At 42.1% G+C, this 22,446-nt stretch overlaps 1 protein-coding gene and 1 pseudogene across 3 annotated transcripts in view; both read right to left on the bottom strand.

Moving 5' to 3' along the window:
* Positions 1-22,446, bottom strand: part of LOC148013550 (uncharacterized) — a 201,815-nt gene that overhangs the window by 103,792 nt on the left and 75,577 nt on the right. For all 3 annotated transcript variants that reach the window (XM_087667553.1, XM_087667554.1, XM_087667555.1), the window contains 3 exons: positions 21,199-21,255; positions 21,027-21,088; positions 20,842-20,896 (listed from right to left, as the gene is read on the bottom strand). In XM_087667553.1, the coding sequence (XP_087523679.1) occupies positions 20,842-20,896; positions 21,027-21,088; positions 21,199-21,255 (174 nt within the window). The remainder of the gene's footprint in view (positions 1-20,841; positions 20,897-21,026; positions 21,089-21,198; positions 21,256-22,446) is intronic.
* LOC148013552 (uncharacterized) lies at positions 13,187-16,249 on the bottom strand (annotated as a pseudogene).

The following is a 22,446-nucleotide window of genomic DNA, read 5'->3' as shown; positions in this document are numbered from 1 at the left end:
GATTGTTCCCACAAAGACATCACTAACATTGCTAGACTGGGGATAAAATATGGAATAATTCAGGCTGCCTATGCAGCAAGAGGGCAAGCCCTCTCAATGATTGGGATGGTGCCAAATGCGGTACTAACAGGATATAACTCAATACCTACACCACCCAATAATATCATGAGTCAAAATCAAGGGACTTCAAATCAAGGGTTGCCTCAATTGCCCACACCTGGAGGGCCGAATGTTACCCAACCAAGACCCACGACGTCTATGACCAGCAGGCAAGGTCCCATCGTAAACCAAGGGTCTGTGCAGCCACCAACCCCTTTACAAATCATAAAACCTTTTTTTATTTTGTGTGTGTGTGTTTGGGGGGGCACCAAGAACAGCTCCAAGAGTGTAACATACTCATGAAAGATCCCGAAACATGGCAGCAACAGCAGTCCACCAGTCATGATGAAGTTATGGGCAGCAGTGCAGGGGGCATAACACAGTCCTCTCAGCAGCATGATGTCATATGAGACTCCGGGCAGCAAAAACATAAGTATGCTGGCTAAGATAACAGCTCCACAAACAGCAGTAGCACAAGTAACGATGACATCAGATGGCTGCCCACAACAGCAGAAAATGCAGGCTGCAGCACCTCCAAAATACAGATAACAGCAGCTGGAGGATGATGCTACCAGCTTGCAAACCTCCTGATGATAATGGTGATGATGCAAAATGGCTGACAACTGCTCAAAACAGCTGGGTGAAGCAAGCTGAGCAATGGCAACAGCTGGTAGACCTCTAGAAGAGCTAACAACTGCAGGAGGCTAGGGGGAGTATTAGATGGGTGGGCAAAGGTAGAGGTAGACTTCCTTCAAGCCAGTGATGACCTCTAATGGGCGTGAGAGGCAAGAGAATGAAGCTGGCTGGACGGAATGACCGATGATAGAAATGGATGCTCACAACATGCACTATTTTTTCGAGTATTTTTGCACATTTGTCCTACTATTCAAAAATAAATTATTTTATATTAGCCATTGCTTTTCAATGCTTTTTTGGGACTCTTTTAAGGAGAATAAAATTGGCATGAATGCATGTTAATTTTAAATTAATGCATGCCTAGATCAATGGCTCAACGGACATAGCTAAGGCATGTGAAAAAATGCCCTAACACAAAAACATAAATGAAAGCTTAAGACAAAACATATACTCAAAACAACACAATTAGGGTTAGGGTAACTCGAAGACAATGAGCACAGAGAATCTGAATGATTAACTAAATACTTAATATACAACGCTCATGCAACAAACAAACCGTGCAAGAATGAAAATTGTACTCCAAACTCTCGTGTCTCAAGGACCAAGGTAGAGGAACTGAGTGTGAGAGTGCCGTATTCTTGACGGACAGCACTAGCAAAGAGAGAATATGCAACAAACACAAACTATGGCTAAGAGAGGGTACCTAGTGACAACTGTAGGAGGCAAACACAAACAATCTAGTGTGGACAACAGGGTGTAGTGTAGGCGATAGTGTGGATGACCTTGCCGAGGAGAGAGAATATCAACTGCATGCAATCAGGTATAGGTGACAGCACCTAGATGATGGCAACAGCTCCAAAAGGCCCAGATAACAGTAAACAAAGCCTCAATGTAGTTGCCTTCAGCTGTGAAGGGACCTGGCAGCAAACGCAAGTCTTGGAGTGGCAGGATCCACAGGCAACAGCTGGATGTGGGCGATGGAGGCTGGAATCAAGAGCTAGATGGTAGCATACAGCAATGGGAAGCTCTGGCTGTAATGTCCTCTACGAACAGGGTGTGGACATGATTATTCACTTGTCCAAGCATCCTTTTACAATTATATCATCCTAACAGTGCAAATGAAGATACAATGTTCAAAATGTTCAATAAATACAATGTCTCAATCAAAATCTATAAGCATCATCATTGTCACTATCAAGAGAAGAAAGCCACCCCCTCTCAAACTAGAAGGGAAAGCTAGAGGGAACCACCCTCTTCCCATCAATTTGAAGAAGTAGAGAAGGGTGTACGTAAGCCAATCCTAGGTAAAATATACTACAACACCGTCCCATTGACTGCCCTGGTCAATATGTCTGCATAGTTGTCGAAGGAAAGCACAAACTTTAGGCGTATGGTGCCTAGCTCAACTTGCTCTTTGGTGACGTGAAAGTGAACCCCCACACACCGCATCCATGGTGGATGATTGGATTGCCCCAAAGGCAATGGTACTCTGGTTGTCGCACTAAACAACAATGGGAGAGTTGCTTGGAAATTGTAAAGCCGTCGGTAAGCTCCTCAAGTAGATGGCCTCCGTAGTACCATCAAAAAGAGCCTAATACTCATCCTTCGCCATGGAAGCCGCCATCGTCTCTTGTTTATGGTGGCTAGCCCAAGAGATGAGTGCCGTGTCTAAGGTAAAGAGGTTGCCGCCATGGGAATGCCGAGTGTCAAGATCTCATGTCCAGTCACAATCAATATACCCTTGCAAACATAAACTACATCCATAAGTTAGGCCATATAGGTACACTACAAATATCTCAAAACACGCAAACAAGCAATCCAATGTGACATTCTAGGTGTACTGAAATATTGATTAAGCAAAATAACTGAGTAAGCTAAATCTTGTCTAGTGTGAATCAACCAAAGAAGTTTCCCTACAATAGACCTATAGGTGTGCTAGTCGAAGTGAAATATTGACTGAGCAAAATAATTGAGTAAGCTAAATCTTGCCTAGTGTGAATCAACCAAAGAAGTTGCCCTACAATAGACCTATAGGCGTGCTAGTCGAAGGGCTGACGGAGAGTATCCTTAGAAAGATGGGCAGTGGGATCAAGAGGCATGGCGACAAACCATGTCTAATCCGCACAATACCGTATCACTAACTGAAGAGTGTACTTCTACTGGGATACAGAAAGAAACTACCCTTAGATTGAACTACCTCTATCTCCAAAAAATAAGACAACAAACCAATGTCAGTCATCTCAAAAGTAGAGCAAAGCTAGGCCTTTATCTCTTCTATAGCAACAGAATTACAACCCATGATAAGTAAATCATCTACATACATCAAGATATAGTTGACTCCCTCTAAAGTAGTACAATATAAGTTCGGATCATAAGGGGTAGAATGGTATGCGTGAGTCCTAACGAACTCATCCATCCTCTCAAACCAAGACTATGATGCTTCCTCTTCAATCCATAAAAAGCATTTCGTAAGCAAAACACCTTATCTTTCTAGTCAATAGAAGAAAATCTAAGAGGTTGCTCCACATAGACTTCTTCTCCAAATAACCATTCAGAAAGGCACTTTCGACGTCCATCTGATAGTCTAGCCAACCATGGTGAGCAACTAGCGCAACCACACAAGAAATGAGATCAACCATGCAGTAGGAGCAAAGGTCTCTTTATAGTCAATACCTTGCTTCTATCAAAACCCTTGCACCACAAGGTGAGCCTTGTATTGTCCAAAGTCCCATCAACTTTTGGCTTAGTCCTAAAAATCCGCTTTGTCTCGATAACTTTCTTATAGCTCAAACAATACAGCAAGGTCCAAGTCTCATTTCGGTCAATGCTCTCTAGCTCCTTTTCCATGGCATCGCCATTGGAGATGCTAAAGAGCTTCCTGCCAGCTATCTGACTCACAATGCGCTATATAATCAGTTATAAACATCGGCGCAAATGAAGCCTCGGATGCAAACCGAGTAGATCTTCTAGGGCCCTCCAAAGTGAAATCCAATGAAAGGATGCTCGAATCCCACATAGTCTATTGGTACCACCTTTCTTATGGCCGTCTCGGTTAGACATCAATCTTCTTGTATGTGTGTCTCTTGCGCACTAACTTGGATGACTGCCAAACTTGGTAGGCCTCTTCTTTAGGTATAAAAGCCCATCCTAGAGGTATCAATCACCATCAAACCTCTCTAATTTAGAAGAGATATTGAAATAATCAAATTTGTCTCAAACTATCTACTACAATAGCATACATCCATATCCTCCTCTTAGGTCAAATGGCCATTGATATCACTTGATAAATCATACATTCAATCCAAACTCTCTTTTCTAGTCCAAAAAACCCACATATCATGCTTAGCAACAAATAGAGTCCACTAGGATCAAAGGTCCACTTCATTATCTCGTACAAGTCATGCCCTTAAAAGCAATCACCTAGATCACAAACCTGAATATATCCTACATAGTTTGTGTCCTCCATTACAATCTTTTGTGAAATTTTTGACATCTTACCTTCAGCAATCAATTCATTGTCATCATCAATCAAAGAATTCATTATCTTTGCATCCCGAGTCATTGTTTCCACTATTGTTACTAGTTGTACTATCCAAGCATAGGAGGTAACACATCTCACGGAGGGGGCCTAGGAGGTAAAGAATTTGTGGGTGGATCAGAAGCGCGAAGTAGACCCGGCTCAAAGGCACTATCTCAAAAGCAACAATGTGAAAAAAGGACACAAAATCTAGTATAGAAGACTGCAGCAATGTCCCTTTCATCAAACACGACATCTCTCCTAATGATCACCTTGTTTGTCCAAGGATCAAACAGACGTTAAGCTTTTGCTTCGAAGGAGTATCCTACAAAAATTAAGAGACCAACTTGGAGAGTGAGCTTGTACATTTTGTCACTAGAAGTGTGCGTGTAAAAAACAACTCCTAAAGACTCTAAAGTGGAAAACTATAGACCGAGAGCCAAAGAATGCCTCATATGGAGTCCACTAAGGAAGAGCGGCAATTGGGCACCGATTGAGGATATGTACCAAAGTGTTAATAGCCTCAACCCAAAGGTGCTCGAGAAGCTTTGATGCGAACAATATAGAGTGTGCCATGTTCATGATGGTCCAATTCCTACGCTCTATGGCTCCATTCTGGAAAGGAGAATTGATAGAGATGAGTTGGCGTGAAATACCATGCTCGTGTAGAAACTCGGAAAACACGTGAGAGGTGAACTCACCCCCACTGTCACTCCTCATGCATCCTAAACGACAACCGGTCTGGTTATGTACCAGCAACACCCAACCCAAAAAATACGTCAAGGCATTGGACTTATACTTGAGAAAGTACACCCACATATAACGAGAATGAACATCCACAACCAAAAAGAAATACAGTGCACCATCATAGTTGTCAGGTACGGTGCGATTCGGTACAACACGATAAAAAACGGTACTAAATGGTACCTTTTGATTTTATAAGGTACAATACAATATTAGTATGAAAAAAAATTAACTTAATTTTTTAAAAATTTTATAAATGATAAGACGTATGTTTAAAGTGAAAATAGACTATATCAATGCCATTACAAATCAATGATCATACATGATACATTATACAATTATTATAGGAGTCAAGAGTCGGACAAGTCACAGAGGACTCAAGAGTCAGAAGTGAAATCTGCCAATGTGGATACAATCATCAATGATACATCATACATCATGATCATAATCATAGAGCCCCACCTTACATTTATCTGCAAACCACTCGAACCACCCCTCGTCGATCTCGAAGGGCACTCAATGCCCCTGCCCCTGATAGCAACTACTATAACTTGAACTCCTGAAACTAGTCAAAATCATCGCCCACAAGCATGCTTACTGCAAGTGTCACGAGTGTCTACTGTTATGAGCTCTCTATAGAGCTACGCAAAGATCTACTCCTCTATATCAACCTCGTAATGTACACTCAAAAGAGTGTCACCCATCAACTTGAATGTATCAACATTCACCTACACAATGCACGTAACTTCACATAAGATTATAAATAGTAAATTTTTAACTTGTATAAAATTGAAAACAACAAAATTACAATTTTGAACTTAACTTAACCAAAACAATAAGCATTTACTTGCTTTCGACTAGCCATGGTCATCAAGGCCTTCATCATGCGCAAGTTAAAGCCGCAATAGACTAGGCGCTCTAATTGTCGTGTACTAAGCCGATTGCAAATCTTCGCATGAATGAGAGAATAGACGCTCTAATTTCTCACACATGCATCCAAAGAGCAATCCTAAGCAAGGACTCTCATGGCCAAGGGCTGAAGAAACTCTAGCGCATATCCAAAATTTTGCACCAAAAGAGAGGCTTCACAAGTGACTCTCTTATCCAACAAGTGGGAGAAGCAAAAGCCAACATGCCCTCTTTGATCCGCATAGCATCCAAGCTCCTCTAGAATTGTGTTGTGGTCATCTAACCATGGGGACCACATGCGTGAGATATGCAAGCTGGTTAGAACACAGCTCTCTATCATCCATGACTACTAGAGACTTATAGGCTGGATGTAATAGTGCTACAAATCTATGGATGCGCTTACGCATCCATGTCCATCTTATCTCTGCTATGTCAATGATGTGTACATGTTGTGACTCCATGATCACCATGCAAGCCCATGCCTCCACCAATGCTACTCTAAAGAAGTGAAGAAGGCCCATGGTGGACCCATCGTAATCACTCATATATAACACCCTATAAAAGGGAGTCACAACAATCACCATCCCACGGACTCTCTACCAAAACTGCTCATCAAGGCACAAGCGTTGCATGGCTTTTGCCTCCTCTGTCCTATGCTCATCCCTCTCATTCCATAGAGTGGACACCACCACCTGGTGTACAGCAGGGCATAAGGCGATCGACCGCACCTCATAAAGGCGCTCCAACAACAACCACATATAAGCAAAGCGAGTTGAATAAGGCTTCTTCAACTCAAGTATGCTATGCTCGCGATACATTGGAAGCACCTTCACCTTCACCGTGAAGAAGGTGACAACTGATATAGCCTTATGCACCACCCTCTTCACCCATTTGAGCTTCCCAATGTCCTCCATAAGCAAGTCCAAGCAATGACCTGCACATATATTCCACACTATCAAAGGAAACTCAACCTCAAGCAAACGGCCCATGCACCGACAGTTGGATGCATTGTCAGTAGCAACTTGCACCACATTTGATAGGCCCACCTTTAACCACATCATACATGGCACAAATTTAAAATTATGATAAGGAAATCTTCAAGGGGACATGAATTAAATATTACAATTATGAAAGGAACAGCTCTAAAATTTAAAAAGACAATCTATAATTCGATAATAGCTTGCTGAATGTGGCAGTCGTTTTGCTTCTCCTTCTGTCGATGTCTATGGCCTATAAAAAATATATGCAGAGTGGACATGAAACAAATATGCTGTTGATGCCCCATTTCCTACAATCTCTCTATCTATTAGTGAGAATGGAGCAACCGTATTTGTCCATACGGCTTGAAAAGGATCAAGGGCTTTATCAATCCTCTCCTTCTCTTCATCAATCTTCTTCATCCTCATGTCATTGTATGTAACACCGCTCCATCCTTCACATGGGCCTACATTGGCGATGGTTCTCACCATCTTTCTCCATTGCTCATGCTTTGGGACATCAAATGCAAGATTGCACTCGATCATCGTGCATGCAATCTCAATGTCCACTTGTCGTTGCCCTTTTCTAAGAAATACAACTGATCCAAACATATAATTGGGAGCTTGAGAGGGAGAGAATTGCCTCTCCAGTGCCGCATGAGCCTAAAATCTTTTCCTTTTGCCAATGCCAGACCTGGAAGCGCATGTGGAGTCGGCACCACCAATGATGGAGGTCTCACCCACATCAGTTGAATATACGCCTACATTTGAGGCTTGCTCACGAGTAGACATAGGTGTGGGTGCCGTCACTGATACACCACTTCCTCCCTAGTAAATCTCCCTCTCATCTTGGCAAGAATCTCCCCGCAATGTGTTGAGGGATCGCCTTGTAGGCAGCAACTTACCCCCCCTTTCCCCCCTGTCTTGGAAAGATGTTGAAGAAGTCGGATTACACCACTTGTGTAACACTTCCTACAATACTTGCATGTCCAATGGTGGGATTTTGACTTATTTGTGTCCTCCACATGGATGGCATGCAAGTTGAAGGCCTCATGCTTCTCATGTACCATGATGCCAAGGTGTCAAGGCGAGGCCCAATGGAGAGAAGAGAGTCGAGATTCGTCACTATGATTACAATGATGCTTGAAGAGGGAGGGGATGGGAGCAAGAGGAAAGAGAGAGCTTTAGAGGCTTGAAGACCCAAGAGGGATGGGGTGGAGAGATGATACTTCAAGAGGGACGGGACGGGCCTTGGGGGAACTTGGAAAAACAATAAAGAGGGAGGGGATGGGGGGAAGAGGAGACAATGCTTGAAGAGGGGGGGATGGGAGGTTGATGCTTGGAGACAAGAGGGTAGAGATGAGCCTTGAGGAGAGAGTGAGACTTGAGAGAGTCCAAATGAGTCCCAAGTCGAACACCCGTGCCTATTTGTCAAATGCTGCCCCAAACCCCCGCAAAAATGCATTGAAATGATTCTAGACAGCCAGTTTGCGTCCCCAAGATGGGTGGCAAAAATGCATCAAAAATATCGCACAAATTGGTATAATATCGTACAATACGAACCGTATGGTACATAGTACTAAGGTAACTACGTGCATTGTTTAAGGCGGCAATAAATGTCGGCCCAAAAAGATCAACATGAATCAATCTAAGAGGTGCCTCAGCTCTATATGTAGAGTGATGAGGAAATGGGGTACAATGCTATTTCTCGAACTGACAAGCTTTACAGACATCCCACGACGGCTTCAGGTAGGGAAGGCCATCAACTATCTATCAACACGACAACTCATAAAGAGAGTCTTATCTAAGATGTCCTAACTGAAAATGCCAAAGACATTCAATACTGAAAGGCTCTCGTGTAGAGTAGCTAAAGCCTAGAAGAGGTGGAACTAAGAATCAGCTCAGAAAGAACCTGTGTCATGTGGTACAAACCACTAGGCTATGCCGCACCGCAAGCAATCACTAAACCACTCTAAGAGTCAATGACCTCGGCTGTGGTCGAAGAAAATTGCTTGACTCAACCGGCAAAGCTACTGAACCGATAACAAGTTCATAGTATACATCATCCAACCTAGCGCGACCCAAGCCCTGGTCAATGGAAAAATTGACACAACCACACGCCTAAATCATGACCAAGGAGTTGTTCCCAACTTGGGCATGCCTGGGTGGAGGGGCTTCGGAAATGAAGGCCAATCTTCTGACAATGTTGACAATATGAAATTTTCTTCAGTACATTTTGCCACTTGGGTTTTAGAGATGACTCGGAGTTTTGTTGGGTCTCACTAGTTTGGTTTTGATTTAAATTTGTTGATTTGTTTTTCATTTTGATTGCCATTTTGATTTTGTTTATCCTTTCCTTGTTGCCCCTTCTGAGAAGAAGCAACGAGAGCCGCCTTTGCAGAGATCAAACTACAAAACCGATTGAACAGCCAAGCGTAACATAATAGCTAACACTTGAATTCATAGAATGTGGGCATGGTGGGTTGTGAGATCAACTATTACACAAAATGGAAGTATATCCTCAGCAGCTTGTTTCGAAACAACGTGACCTAATCGTCCGAGGACTTAACAACCCCTGTGGTAGAGAGCTTGGAAGGCACCGATACTCAACAAACTTGGCTTTCAAGTCATCCCGGTTACTGACTTTAAAGTTTTGGAGCTCATGATCCAAATTGATGCAACAAGTTCTATCCCAAGCTGCATAGCGATTAGTCAAGTGTGTCAAATGCTCAAATGCTGAGTCAATGCTAAAGTTGTGAATGAAATTCAAGTAATAAACCTTGCATTAGCTCGACAATAGCGAAAGCATTTCTAGTCTTCCATGAGCGGACAACCTCATATGATACAAGTGTGAGATCTGGTTGGGATTCCAACCCCTACACAAGATCCCATGGGTTCTCGGAGTCAAGCAGATATCTCATTAGGTTTGACCGAGTAATGAAATTTGACCCGCTTTAACAAGACTTATCATCAAAGGCATGTTTGACTAATGAGGACGAAGAACCGTGATATGTCAAATAAGCGGAATAGAAATAAGATGCTGGAGGGGGATAAGTAGGAGGGGAGGTGGGTAGGCAAAAATAGGCTCATATTGTCCAATGGGTGTCGATTGATGCGGAGGTACTCGAACATGAATGTTTTCATAAAGTATTGGTGGAGGTGGAGGCACCGCGACACGTAAGCCATGTCTAGTAGATGGTTGGGGCCAAGCAAAATGACCAAAAGGCCCACTAGGTGATGCCATGGAGGCAAACTATACTACCAACTGATCCACACGTGATGGTGGCAAGGTGGCGTTCCCAAGCTGTGAAAAACCTGAAAATGTGGTGATGAAAGGATATATGGTTAGGATGGTAGATTAGAGAAGATTACAACCTTTGGGTATTCTATAGAACAAATTGATTAAAGTGGCAATTTTGAAGTTCAGGATAAGTTTTGTGGTTTTAAGGATGTTAGAAATTGGATATTCTTATAATACGCTTTTGGTCACACCTTGGTTCAAGTTGGCCAAGTTGAAACATGACAAGGGAAATTATTGTGTGTGTATTCCTTGGGGGGTTTAGGAGATTCAATTATACACAATCAATATAAGGTCATGCTGAAAAGTTGTGCTAGATTTGTGGTGGCTCAGACTATTACTCTGGTTGAATCATGACAAAAATCATACTAACCATGAGATGTAAAAGTTGAAGAAAAAGATGAAGGAGCACTCACCATAGATTCTTGCAATTTTTTTTTACCTTTCCTTCAATGCAATTGGAAATACCTATCCTATTCAAAACTAACCAACCAATACTTGGTATAAAGAGTTCCTTAATCATGAGCATCTCCGATACCTTGCGGAAAAAAGGAAGTGAAATCAAAAGATTGAGAAATAGCTTGCGTACTTGACATGGGATTAAATGAAGGTGAAGCAAAAAATGGCTTATATTCCATGCCAGTTTTCACATAAGGCTGATCAAACCTTTGCGGAACTTCCATCCTTCCTACAAAATCCTTAGACCGGTACATCAAATCTAAAGGGGAAAACTCAAATTCACCTTCAATCAGTTGTTGAGCTCGATACATGAGAATGAGGTCGTATTTGGGTCGTGAAATCTCGTATGGTTTGTGGACTCCATGGTAGTCCAAAGACTCTCCGACCATGTCGAATGGAGGAGTAAGTTGTGAAGTCCACTCCATCACGTGTCCCAATGTGCTACACTCAGGAGCATCATAATGATGTGGTGAAGATGTATTCGAAGTCATCTTGCTCTCCTGTTGTTCTTGCTTCTTGTTAAGGGCTTTTAGATCAAAGGCCAAGGTTTCATGGAAGAGAACCTTGCTTTGATACCAAGTAAAGAAATACCCTAATGTAGAAGCATAAACAAAAGCATACAACAAAGCATAGATTCAAAAGAACACAATTATGGTTAGGGTAATTCAAAGACGATGAACACAAAGAATCTAAATGAATGATTGAATACTAAATATACAAGGCTAATGTAGCAAAAAAATTGTGCAAGAATGAAAACTCTACCCTGAACTCTCGTGTCTCAAGGACCAAGGCAAAGATGCTGAGCAAGAGTGTATCGTACTCTTGACTGATCCCAAAACGTAGCAAAGGCAGCCTCCGAGAGTGGAACACTAGCAAACAAAGCCCCAGAGGCTAGATCTAATGTAGATGGTAGTAGAGGAGAGAATATGAAACAAACACAAACTATGGATAAGAGAGAATACCTAGTGATATCTATAGGAGGCAAACACAAACAATCTAGTATGGGGCCACAAGAGATAGAGTATAGACGACTCTCACAGGGACGTGAAATTTTGAGATTTGTTAATTTTGTTGATAACATTTTATTAAATTATTAATCAAATGTGCAAAGTTGTTTAACACATGTGATGCACATGGTAGTTATTTCAAGCTAACAAGCCAAGAACCTCGAGGATGCAGTGGGTGTCAAAGGTAAAAGTTGTAATAAGTTATGCCTGATAGTTACTAGATGGTACCCACTATCGGATTTTGACCTAGATCAATTTATTGGCCACTAATGTCAGTGGTGACATTACCGACTAGGCATTAATTAATTAATTAATACCGGTCTAAGAACTAGTAACTACTCAAGAATACTTGGAAGACAAATCGGCCTAGCCCATTTAATAATTGGCTAGAGAAATTAATTTTCGAGCACTAGAATAATTATTAAATTAATATTTTAAAATTTAATTTAATAAGATGGATAATGCTAGAAAATGGGATTATAGGCTTCCACTTGACAAAACTTGCCCATGCAAGTGGAAAAAACGTTTTAAGGGGCTGGTGGAGTCTATTCCAATCATTGTGAGAAAAAAGAAGGTTGTTAGAGAGCAAGGAGAGGTTATTGATATGATTTGCAACCACCAAGGATCAGTCCTATAGTAGGTGATAGCAATTTGGAGACCTCCAAGAGCAAGTGACAATAGTCCAAGGTGCTTCTGGTGCACGAGAGGGCGACAGCCTTTCTAGTAATCATAAGTTATAGGTGAAACCATCCTTCCTTCCATAGATGGGTAGTAATTCCCTGACTACAACTTAGTTACAACAGCAATATTTATTACAAAACTAAGAAATGTAAATTAACTTACAATCTTAGACAATGGACACCTTGTTTGACCCAAAACTGGCACTCCTTTCGGTATTTCTTTAACTTAATTGAAGAATAACTAGATGTACAATGACATTTTTCCAAACCCCTTTTGGCATTCCAACTCCTTTTGCTATCCAAAATGACCAACAAGTCTTCAATTTGATTTGCCCCTTGATTCAGACAATCAATTGGCCATCATTGCTTTGATGGAGATGGAAAATGCCCCAAATTCATTGATTTGTTGGTCCCTATACTTGAATTTGACTGAAAACAGCTTCATCCCTATTGAATCCAAGTCTTGGAGCTTCCAAGTTCTGGCACATTTCCCCAAGCTGCTGCTAAACCCTAAATTTTGTTGCAAGTAAAGGTTTACAGCAGAGAAATCTGAAATTTCTCAACCTCTGATGATCTCAATGCTGTAATCTTCAGAGCAAGACTATAGAAAGGCTGGGAGATGCGAGAGAATGCTAAGGAGAGAGAAAATTCAGACTTTCCTCGCGAAGAATTGAAGAAAATCTATCATTTACTGCAACTGCTCTATCTCAACAACCTATAGATGTTGTCTCCTGCTGTTGATTAGTCTTATCCTGCCCGTGGCTACCTCAAAAGGTCCTCCAATGGCTGCAGATTAGACCACAAGCATCTTCTCTCTCTCTCTTATAGGCTGAATGCACTAAAATGCCTCTCTCCAACCTCTAAAGACGTTTTTCAGTCTTACATGGTAAAAGCATGAGAATATTGTAGATAACCATGCTAATAAACATGCCTGTTAACGCAGTGGAGAGAGCAAGGTGACTGCTGCTACAGGGGTTTCCACAGCTGCTGAGCATCAATCTGCTCCTGGCAACCTGATTCTGGAGTATCACAGCTGTAGGTGGCAGCAATCTGGGCTTGGCTGGGCTGTAGGCAATCAAATCAGCAGGGCTTGCTGCTGCTAGCATCAACTGCTATCCATGCTTTTCATCAACCAAACTTGAAATATTATTTCTCATGAACAGATCCTCTCTTTCTCCTGTCTATTTGAAGATTCTCAGCTCTGAAATTTCTGTTAGAGGCCTAATCGCAGTAGAAATTAGGGTTTGCATTGCTGTCTAGGGACACAGGCACAAGGAATTCAGGCATGAATGAAGCCCCAATGCTGTAAAACAGTGAACTTGCAGCAGATCTAAAGAGATTGAATCATCTACAGCAAAGGTGGCTTGCATGCTAAGATTGAAGTCTCAATTTGGCTCCCCCAAGTGCTTGGAATCAAGGGGCAAATGAGGATTATTGCTGCTGAACGGTTCCAGATTTTTTAAGAGACTATACTTGATATGCCAAGGATTTGGGAACTCGGATGTATTCCTTCACTCATGGTGTGGCCCACCAACTTCTTGGGGATTCAACCAATGTCATAGTTTTACAACAAAATTCTACCACAAGGGGCACCAATTTCGGGGCCAATCACTATTGGCTATCTATTGTGATTGGTAAAATGCTATTTGGTTCATTTCTTAAATTGCTGCTTGCTGTATATTACTTGTGAATGAGGGAAATCACCGACCTCTCCGCCAAGGAAGGTCGGTTGTTTCAGCAAGAGACATACACGCATATGCCCATTGCCCAGTCCCTTTGCCATGCAGTTACATCAATCCCCCTCTGCCACACCAACCAAAGCCACACCCTACACAATCCTTCTTCCACATCATCATGGCAACAGACATTGTTAATCAACTATACAATAATTAGGCAGAAAATCAAGATGGGTTAGTAGCCAAGCACTTATGACATGGCCAAGACATGTTTATCGTTTACCAAATGGTATGCTTCACCTTACACAGATACAAATTCCCATGATTCAACAAGTCACATCGTTGACTCAAGCATTGCAACTTTCTTGAAGAGTTCTCCTTTGAATTTCATAGGAAAGAGAAATGTGGATGGTCCATTAACAAGCGAGTCAATACATGTTCCCAGCCCCCATAGAAGAAAGAAAGAAAGAAAGATATATTAACATCTACATAAGGCCAATGTGGCCTATGAGACAAAATCCAGAGTACATCCATGTCTAATGTCATCTCATCAGTAAGATAAAGATAACATTACAAATAAGTGGGTGGCATATGAAACAATACTGAAAATAACTATATGATGGGACTACACCAGGGTTGAACCATGCGTAGTGTTGTTCCATCGATAGAAAAGGAAAAAAAAGGAAAGGAGAATCAGATCTGATAGAACCATGTACAAAAGTGTGGTGGAGACTATGGGCTGTAGCTGATCTCAAGATCCGCACATGATCTCAGCTATGATGCGGTCCCTAGCTGCTTCACTGATATGCCTAGTGGTGAGTCTTCGGTATCTCGTGATAATGGCTCTAATCCGAACGTGGTGTGGCCTCCTCGGACGTGGTCCTAGTAGACGGGGTCGTCGTGCTCGACAAAGGGAAATGGCTCTATCCAATGTGACTCCATGGTGTGGCCTCCAAGGTGTCTGGCGGGGTGGCTTTGTCTCTACTAGGCTGGTAGTGTCAGTAGGGTCGGCTCTATAGAAAAAATCTGTCACTGCTCTCTGTGTGTGTCCCTCTGGGTGACCTGGCCTCCTGTCTCGCAATAGAGCAGTTCGGCTCCTCTCGAGCTCTAGGAGGAAAAGACCTAGGCATCTCTCGTCCTCGTACTCCATGACGCGACGAAGGAGTCCAAATCCATCACGGAAGAGATAGTGGTACCGTCCTCGTATGTCATAGTATACTGTGCATCTGCATATGTAGTGCTTTTCCATCTCAGGCTCTCAACCACAAAGCTGGCAAGTCCTACCCTCTGCTAGGGTATTTGTCCATTTGCCTATCTCCATCTGAAGCCTATGTGAGGAGGTGCAAATCTGTCCGATAGCAACCCGTACACTATAGGAGAGATGGGTGTCCATATATGTTGGTCGAATAGTGAAACCATCATCAGAGAGACAAGAAATGACTCCTGTAGAATTCCATCCTCAATCCTAGAGGCAGTGGTGGATGGATCCATATCCTTGCTGTATCAATCCTCAAGATATCAGCTCTGATCACCTGGTTCAACTCTGATCGGCTGAGAGAAAGTGTAGGGCAGTCAAGGCTATAATCTAGAGGTGGAAGACAGTCAATATCCAAACCATGTAGGCTCATCCAAATAGCCATCTGTGAAAACCAACAGTTCTTCTCGCCTCCTGCTACTAGTTGTCTAGATGAGGTTAGTGCCAATCTAGAGTATCTATGGCGTGGAAGTTCCCATAGTCTGTGCCAAAAGGTCACTGCCTTGAAGAGTGCCTCCGTAACTATAGGTGTTGCCCCTAGCTCTGCTCTGACAATGGGGTGTGGGGTGGAGAGCTTACTCCTAATCATGCGTACTATCATCATGATCAATGGCCTTTCCATGCTATCCCAACCATCATAATAATCCCTCTCTACTCCAATCTGCTCAGTGAGTGGGCTAAGACACGTGGTACAAGCTGCGACCCCATACCTCTGCTCCATATAGTAATGTAGGTGTGACTAGGGTGTCAAACAACCAGAGTTTGGTGCAGGGCTCCTTGAACTATATGTGAGCACATTGACTCTCGGGTGCCCCTAGTGCTGCATATCCACGTGCTAGACATGCCTCTGATGCCCCTCTCAACGAAAAACGTGGGCCGGAGAAGGTGACTCCCAAATAGACATATTCCCTCACATGCTCCAATATGTCACCCCCAAATGTGAACTAGTACATAGATCTAGTCACCCATGCTGCTGAAGTATTGAAAACCATGGTTTTGGTCTCCCCAAGGTTCACTACAAGGTCTTTATCTCTACAGAAGATGTGCAAAGCATCTAGATGGCACTGCAATCCCTCCGGTGAATCTCATATGAAAACAATATCATCTGCATACAGTAATATCGGTATCAGTACCCCTGCCAAGCTGGCTCCAACTCCTCCTCCTTGGTCTATGTAATCATACACTTCATCTATGTATAGACCAAACAATGTGGGTGAAAGTGGACATCCTTGTTTCACTCCTATGGTACTTTCAATCCTCTCTGATAGTTCCCCCAGGTGCCTCTACATGACCTATCACTGCCTCATATAATGCATAGACACCCCATCGTATACCCTCTGATACTCCAATGTCCTGCAATCTCTGCATGATGCGTATACGAGGCACTGTATCAAAATCTTTGCGAAAGTCTACAAAGCAACAATGGATCCTCTTGTCTCATGCTCGACCCTCCTCAATAATGGCTCTAAGTGTGAGAATATGGTCCAGCGTGGTATATCCTCGCCTGAAACCTGCCTGTCCTTGTGCTCTCTTGCCTTGCATTTCAGCCCACTCACTGAGTTCATGCTCCAATACAGATCCATATATCTTGGCCAAAGTATGACCAATCATGATAGTCCAGTAGTTGCTAGGAATCAAGGGATCACCACTTGTCTGACCAACTCATAGGGAAACCTTCACATACTGCTCTATTGAAGATATGTGCTAATATGTCACAAGCATGTGAGAAATGTTCTGCTACTAGTCCATCCTCATCCTGTGCCCTCCCATTTTGTAATCTATAAATTGCATCCCTAATCATTTTCCATGTAAAGAAAGACCACTGTGTTGGTCTACAAGCTTATGGGGGCTGCATAGGTGGCTGTCCTAGCAGGTCATACAGCTGTCTCCCATAGTCAAGCCAAGCATCTAGTGATATAATCTGTATGGGGGGCTATCTTTCATGAAACATCTTCCATGCGCTCTTGCTATTCCGCCCCAAAAATAGCTCATATATATGTGCCTCATCATCATACCAGCTATTTTGGAGAGCAGTAGATCGTGTGGGTCTACATCAGGGCAAGGTGTGTGGAAATGCATACATGGCTGATCCATGTATGGCCTCTGCTAAATCCCTTGTACATTCTTCTAACGATCTACTCAAGTCCAATGTATGTAAACTCGTCTGCAGAAAAACATTATAGATGTGTGAGGTGTATTCTGTAAAGTAGTATTTGGGATGTTTAGGGAGGCATGGTGTTTCATGTTTTATATGTACACAAGAGAGCATGAATGTCAAAATAGCATGATCTGCTGCTATGCCAATTGGTCTCTTAGATATCTTAAAGTTTTGGATGTCTAGTATCAATGCTGGTGAGCCTATCAAGTAGTCCACAGTACTTGCCCCTTCCTTGTGATTCCAACATGTCAAATTGTCAAATCCTAGCGATTGTGGCAGACCATTAAAGATAGCTAGTCTATGTGCACTTCCCAAAGTCAATAGGTGTGTCCCATAGGTACTCCCTTCTTTATCCTGGGCTCTCCTGCGTAAGCCTATTTCATCTATGTCGATCTCTTTGAACATGGCATTATCATGCATATAAAAGTCACTCTGTCTATCTTCAGTGCGTGCATTGAGATCTCCTACTAATAATATGTTCCCAATACTAGCATATCTCGTGATATCCTCATAAAGTACATCAAAGGGGGATCCATCTCGTGTGGCATAGGTAGAATTTGCAAGAGGAAAGTAGCATATTGCGATGAATATATCCCCTGGTCTTCCTACATGTATCCTAATCCATAAATATCGTGCATCATCATCTCTTTTCATTACTTGCACTATCCCTCTGAGGTCTTCCCGGTATACTATGGCCACACCTCCAGAACCCCTAGTGCTTGCTAGTTTTCTAGCTGCTGGACAAAATGCACTTTCCCACCTATATCCCCACACCTTTGGTAGTCGGCTACCTTTACATTGGTGTGTTTCTGTGTACATTGCTATATCTATGTTTTAGAAGCTATCTTTAAAGTAACCAATATCCAAGCATAGGGCTCCATTACAATTCCATATTGACATCCGAAGTGTCTCATAGGCCTCGTACCATCATGAAGTCCTTTTGTCAATGATGATGACTCATCCATCCCTATAAATAGCCCACTTTCCCTCTTTGCGAGCCTCCAATACCTTGGGCATGTGTTCTTTTGTGATGCGCTATTTGTGCTGGGATAAGGTCCTCATCCAAATAAATCTTCTCACCCTTGAGGACTCTCCGGCCTTTTTTTTCTCTATGTCCCCAAAGCAAAGAATTAGAGCCTTCGACTTAGAGTCCTCTTTCCCCACTCTCCAAGCACTGATAATAGGTACGTCTGAAGCCCCAATTTTGTCAGCAAGTATCTTAGCATCTTCCTGTGGACTGCTCTTCTCCTCCCATCCTACTACACGTACATGTAAAACCCTAGCCCGTCTCCTAGCCTCTTCTTCGAAGGTAGCATTCATTACTTCAGTCTTGTTCACTAATGTTCCCTTATTCTTTTTCACTACCTCAATCCATGGGTTGGCTTCTTCTATCTGCTTCTATGTTGTCTTTGCCACTTCTGCCCATGAGTGAACCTCCCTTTCAAATGCTTTCAAAGCCTCTTTCTCTCTTTGTAGTTCTTCTTGGACGTTCATTTCTTTTTTCTTAAATGTATTCAATTCTTCCCCCAATTCTAAGATTTCAGATTTGTAGGCATCTACCGCTTTCAGCATTTCAGTTTTCAGCATGTGCATTTCAAACAGCATTTGTGCCTATAAGTCATTCTTAATCTTTATCTGCCTATAGAAACCAGTAACTGAATATGACAAATGGGAGTGCAATACTTAGTTCATAGTATGATCCTTTTCATTACATAAATTTTCTTCAAGAGAATTAAAACATTGCAAGTGACACAAAAGAGATGAGTAAGGTTTTTATAAAAGTTCTTCTAGTGAAGAAAGTTGAATCCCCTCGGATTGAAGTTGAAGATTGGTACATTTGGCATGTTTTACCCTTTCATGAATCACATAGATCCCTAGGCGTTCTGATCACCTCTTTAGGGATTTGCCAACCCTCCTAATTCACATCAATTTTCTCTTTCCCTTTGATGGAGTTAATCTAACATTTACTGGCAAGGATGTGTTTTAGGAACCTAAGCCATTGCTTTACCCTGAAGGTGTAAGAATGTAAGGATACCCAATATTTCCGCAATTCACAATATCAGACAGACCCCTCAGAGTAAAGTGCATATACAAGAGACGGTGTAAGAATGTAAGGATACCCAATATTTCCACAATTCACAATATCAGACAGACCCCTCAGAGTAAGGTGCACATACAAGAGAAGGGCATCCCTGCAAGTAGCTTCCATGGCATGGCTGAGACTATAATATAGACTTGAGAAAAAAACAGCTTGAGCCACAAAGAGAGGCCCTGCAATTGGAGACGAGGACTTTCAGGGGAGTAGTTCTTTCTCATTTCTGGTCAGTATTTGATCAAGATTCTCATGCTAGACGTTTTGTGATTAGAGTGGACCAAGAGGCATTTCTCACAGATGGGAGGTGATTGCCAGCATTATCGCTTGGTATATTTGGGTTGCAAAATGCAATCATGCCATAGATTCACAAGACACATCTAGTGCAAAGACTTTCTCAAGGATTTGGACACAGATTGTTCACACTCTCCAGGGGAGATAAGAGAGATCACCAGGTGGGCTGAGTGCGTGAGGACAAGGATTGACGGTTTTCATGGCTTTTTGGATGCATGCATTTCTTCCATCCTAAGTCACACATGCTTTGCATTACAGAATGCCTGAAGTTGTTCACCCACCCCTTGTGATAAACTTCTTTTTTAATTCCTAATGTCCCTTATTGGATATAGGGCTCACAACCAGAAGATGACCATGACCACTTAGAAAGAATCTACATGTGAATTTACTAAGATTGTTCAAAGATTATGAGGAATAATAGCCTAGATCCTCAGATAGTCGTGTGAATGTCACCGCCCCCCAACTTCCCAAGAACAGGGCACCAAGCTCTATGCAAGTCAGCAGCTCAGTCTTACCAACCATGAGTACTCCTCTACTAGGTGGAACTGGTGGTCGAGCCTATCTTCATGCTGCTAGAACCATAAAGAACTTTCACACACACACACTCTCTCTCTCTCTTTTTTTTTTTTCGTAAAACACACACACACACACACACTCTCTCTCTCTCTCTCTCTCTCTCTCTCTCTCTCTCTCTCTCTCTCTCACAGAGAGACACATTGAAATTTGGGAAAGGAGAAAAACTAGAGATCTAATAAATAATAAAACTGCCAAATATTGCAAAGTTGATAAGTGTGGAACTGATATGAGAAATGCAGAGGTAATGAGAGGATCAAACTTATCCCTCGATTGCCCCTCAAGGTCCTATCCCACTTACATAGAGGGGTTTTTTTCCCCTCCCATTTTGGCATATTGACGTTCATAAATGTCTCATGTACATCAATTTTATCACAACCCAATTGGGGTGCTCAAGCTTCATGTAAGGAAGCAGCAGCAGTCAGCAACATGAATAATTATATGCAGCTCATGCTAAAATAAATAACCTGGAGCCTGAGCATGTGTGCTGGAGCAGAGCGAACCAGCCAATAAAGAACATACCTAAAAACAATGCCAGCAATCAGATTTATATCAACAGAAAAAGACCCTGGCCAATTCATAGTGAATTGCTACCTTTAGTTAACAAAAAGGAAAAAGCAATTGAACAGTAACAATCGAAACACATTCTTACCCCGGTGTAGAATAATGTGTACCATACAGAAACGGGTGATCTGAGCCACCATCATCCATCATCTACTAGCATTGAAAGAAGATATTGGCCACTTCAACATTATTTAAGACTTCCTTGTAACAAGGAACTAAGAACACGATAAGATAGCTTCAAAGACAGCAGTCATTTATACCTGGGCATAACGCTCTTTGTAAATTGTCAAACGTTCAGCATTCAAAGCTCCAATAGGCTGCAATAAGTCCACACTAAACATTGAGAAGCAAAAACCATAAGGTTGATAACAGCAGTGCATAGGAGTCCCAAATCATGTATAGAAGTCCTTGAACAAAAATCAGTTCATTTGGGTACAAATTTGTATTCAAGTTGTATAATATCATGAGTTTAAGAACAAAAAGAAGCTGAACAAGATTGTCTAGCCTTCAAGGTGTCTTGCTCTTTCCTCTAACCACTTTTTGCCCAATCACATGGAGAGCTTGATCACCTCCTCCACCACCCTTCCGTAATGTTAATATAGGGAAGAAATACATCCATATGCATTGCTGGCAACTTATGATGTTGCTCACTGCTTGGAGCAGCATATTCTAATCTTATCTTTGAAACTCTAGGAATCATCGAAATTTGTAGCATTATCAAGCTATCAAAATATTGATATTTTCAGTGACTCAATGTTTAATAAAACAACAGAGTTTCATACATTCTTAAATTATGTTACCCTAGAAGTTCAATGTTTTCTGTTACGTCACACCGTACTGTTTGATATCTCATATGTCATACCATGGGTTGTATCTTTACACAACTAGGGTTAAGGTTGTTGATTCACGGTAAGGTTAGGGTTTGTGAGTAATGTGTGATATAAACAACGAACCCTAATCTGTACGAAGTAGACCCTAAATATTCATATTGTTCACAGAGTATCTTGATTCCTTTAATTCTGCTGCATAATTAGGATGTTGCAACATCCAGCTTGGTTTTGGGCGTGCCTTTTATCTGCTCTTTTCAGTGGCCTATCTTCCAGTATGCAATGGGTGTCCTGAACAGCATCTTCTCCATGAGAGAGATTGATAAGCAGGAAAGCTTCTCGCCTTTAGTTAGAGGTCTTCTCGATCAGTAAGAGTCAAGATATGGCAGCATTTTCATTATGAAAGGTGAAGAACAAGGCAGCACTTGCTCCTTGTGAAGGAATAGTACTTAAGACAGACTTTGGTATACATTTTCATTAAGAAAGGTGGAGAACAAGTCCAAAGTGCGAGAATCAAAGTTTCAGTCTTTCTAAGAGCCCTGTGCTCCATAGTCACATCAAAGCAGTGAGGTTCAATATCATTTATGTCTGAGCTCACTGCTGATGGAGTTGTGTGGAGCTGGAATTTTGTCTGGAGGAGGAAGACTTTGCAGAGATGTTTACATATGCACTTCTAATCAG

Source organism: Lygodium microphyllum, chromosome 26 (assembly GCF_053477565.2).
Source record: "Lygodium microphyllum isolate KBCC chromosome 26, Lygodium_microphyllum_v1.1.10, whole genome shotgun sequence".
NCBI classification, from domain to species: domain Eukaryota; kingdom Viridiplantae; phylum Streptophyta; class Polypodiopsida; order Schizaeales; family Lygodiaceae; genus Lygodium; species Lygodium microphyllum.
This window is presented reverse-complemented; position numbering and strand designations above follow the sequence as displayed.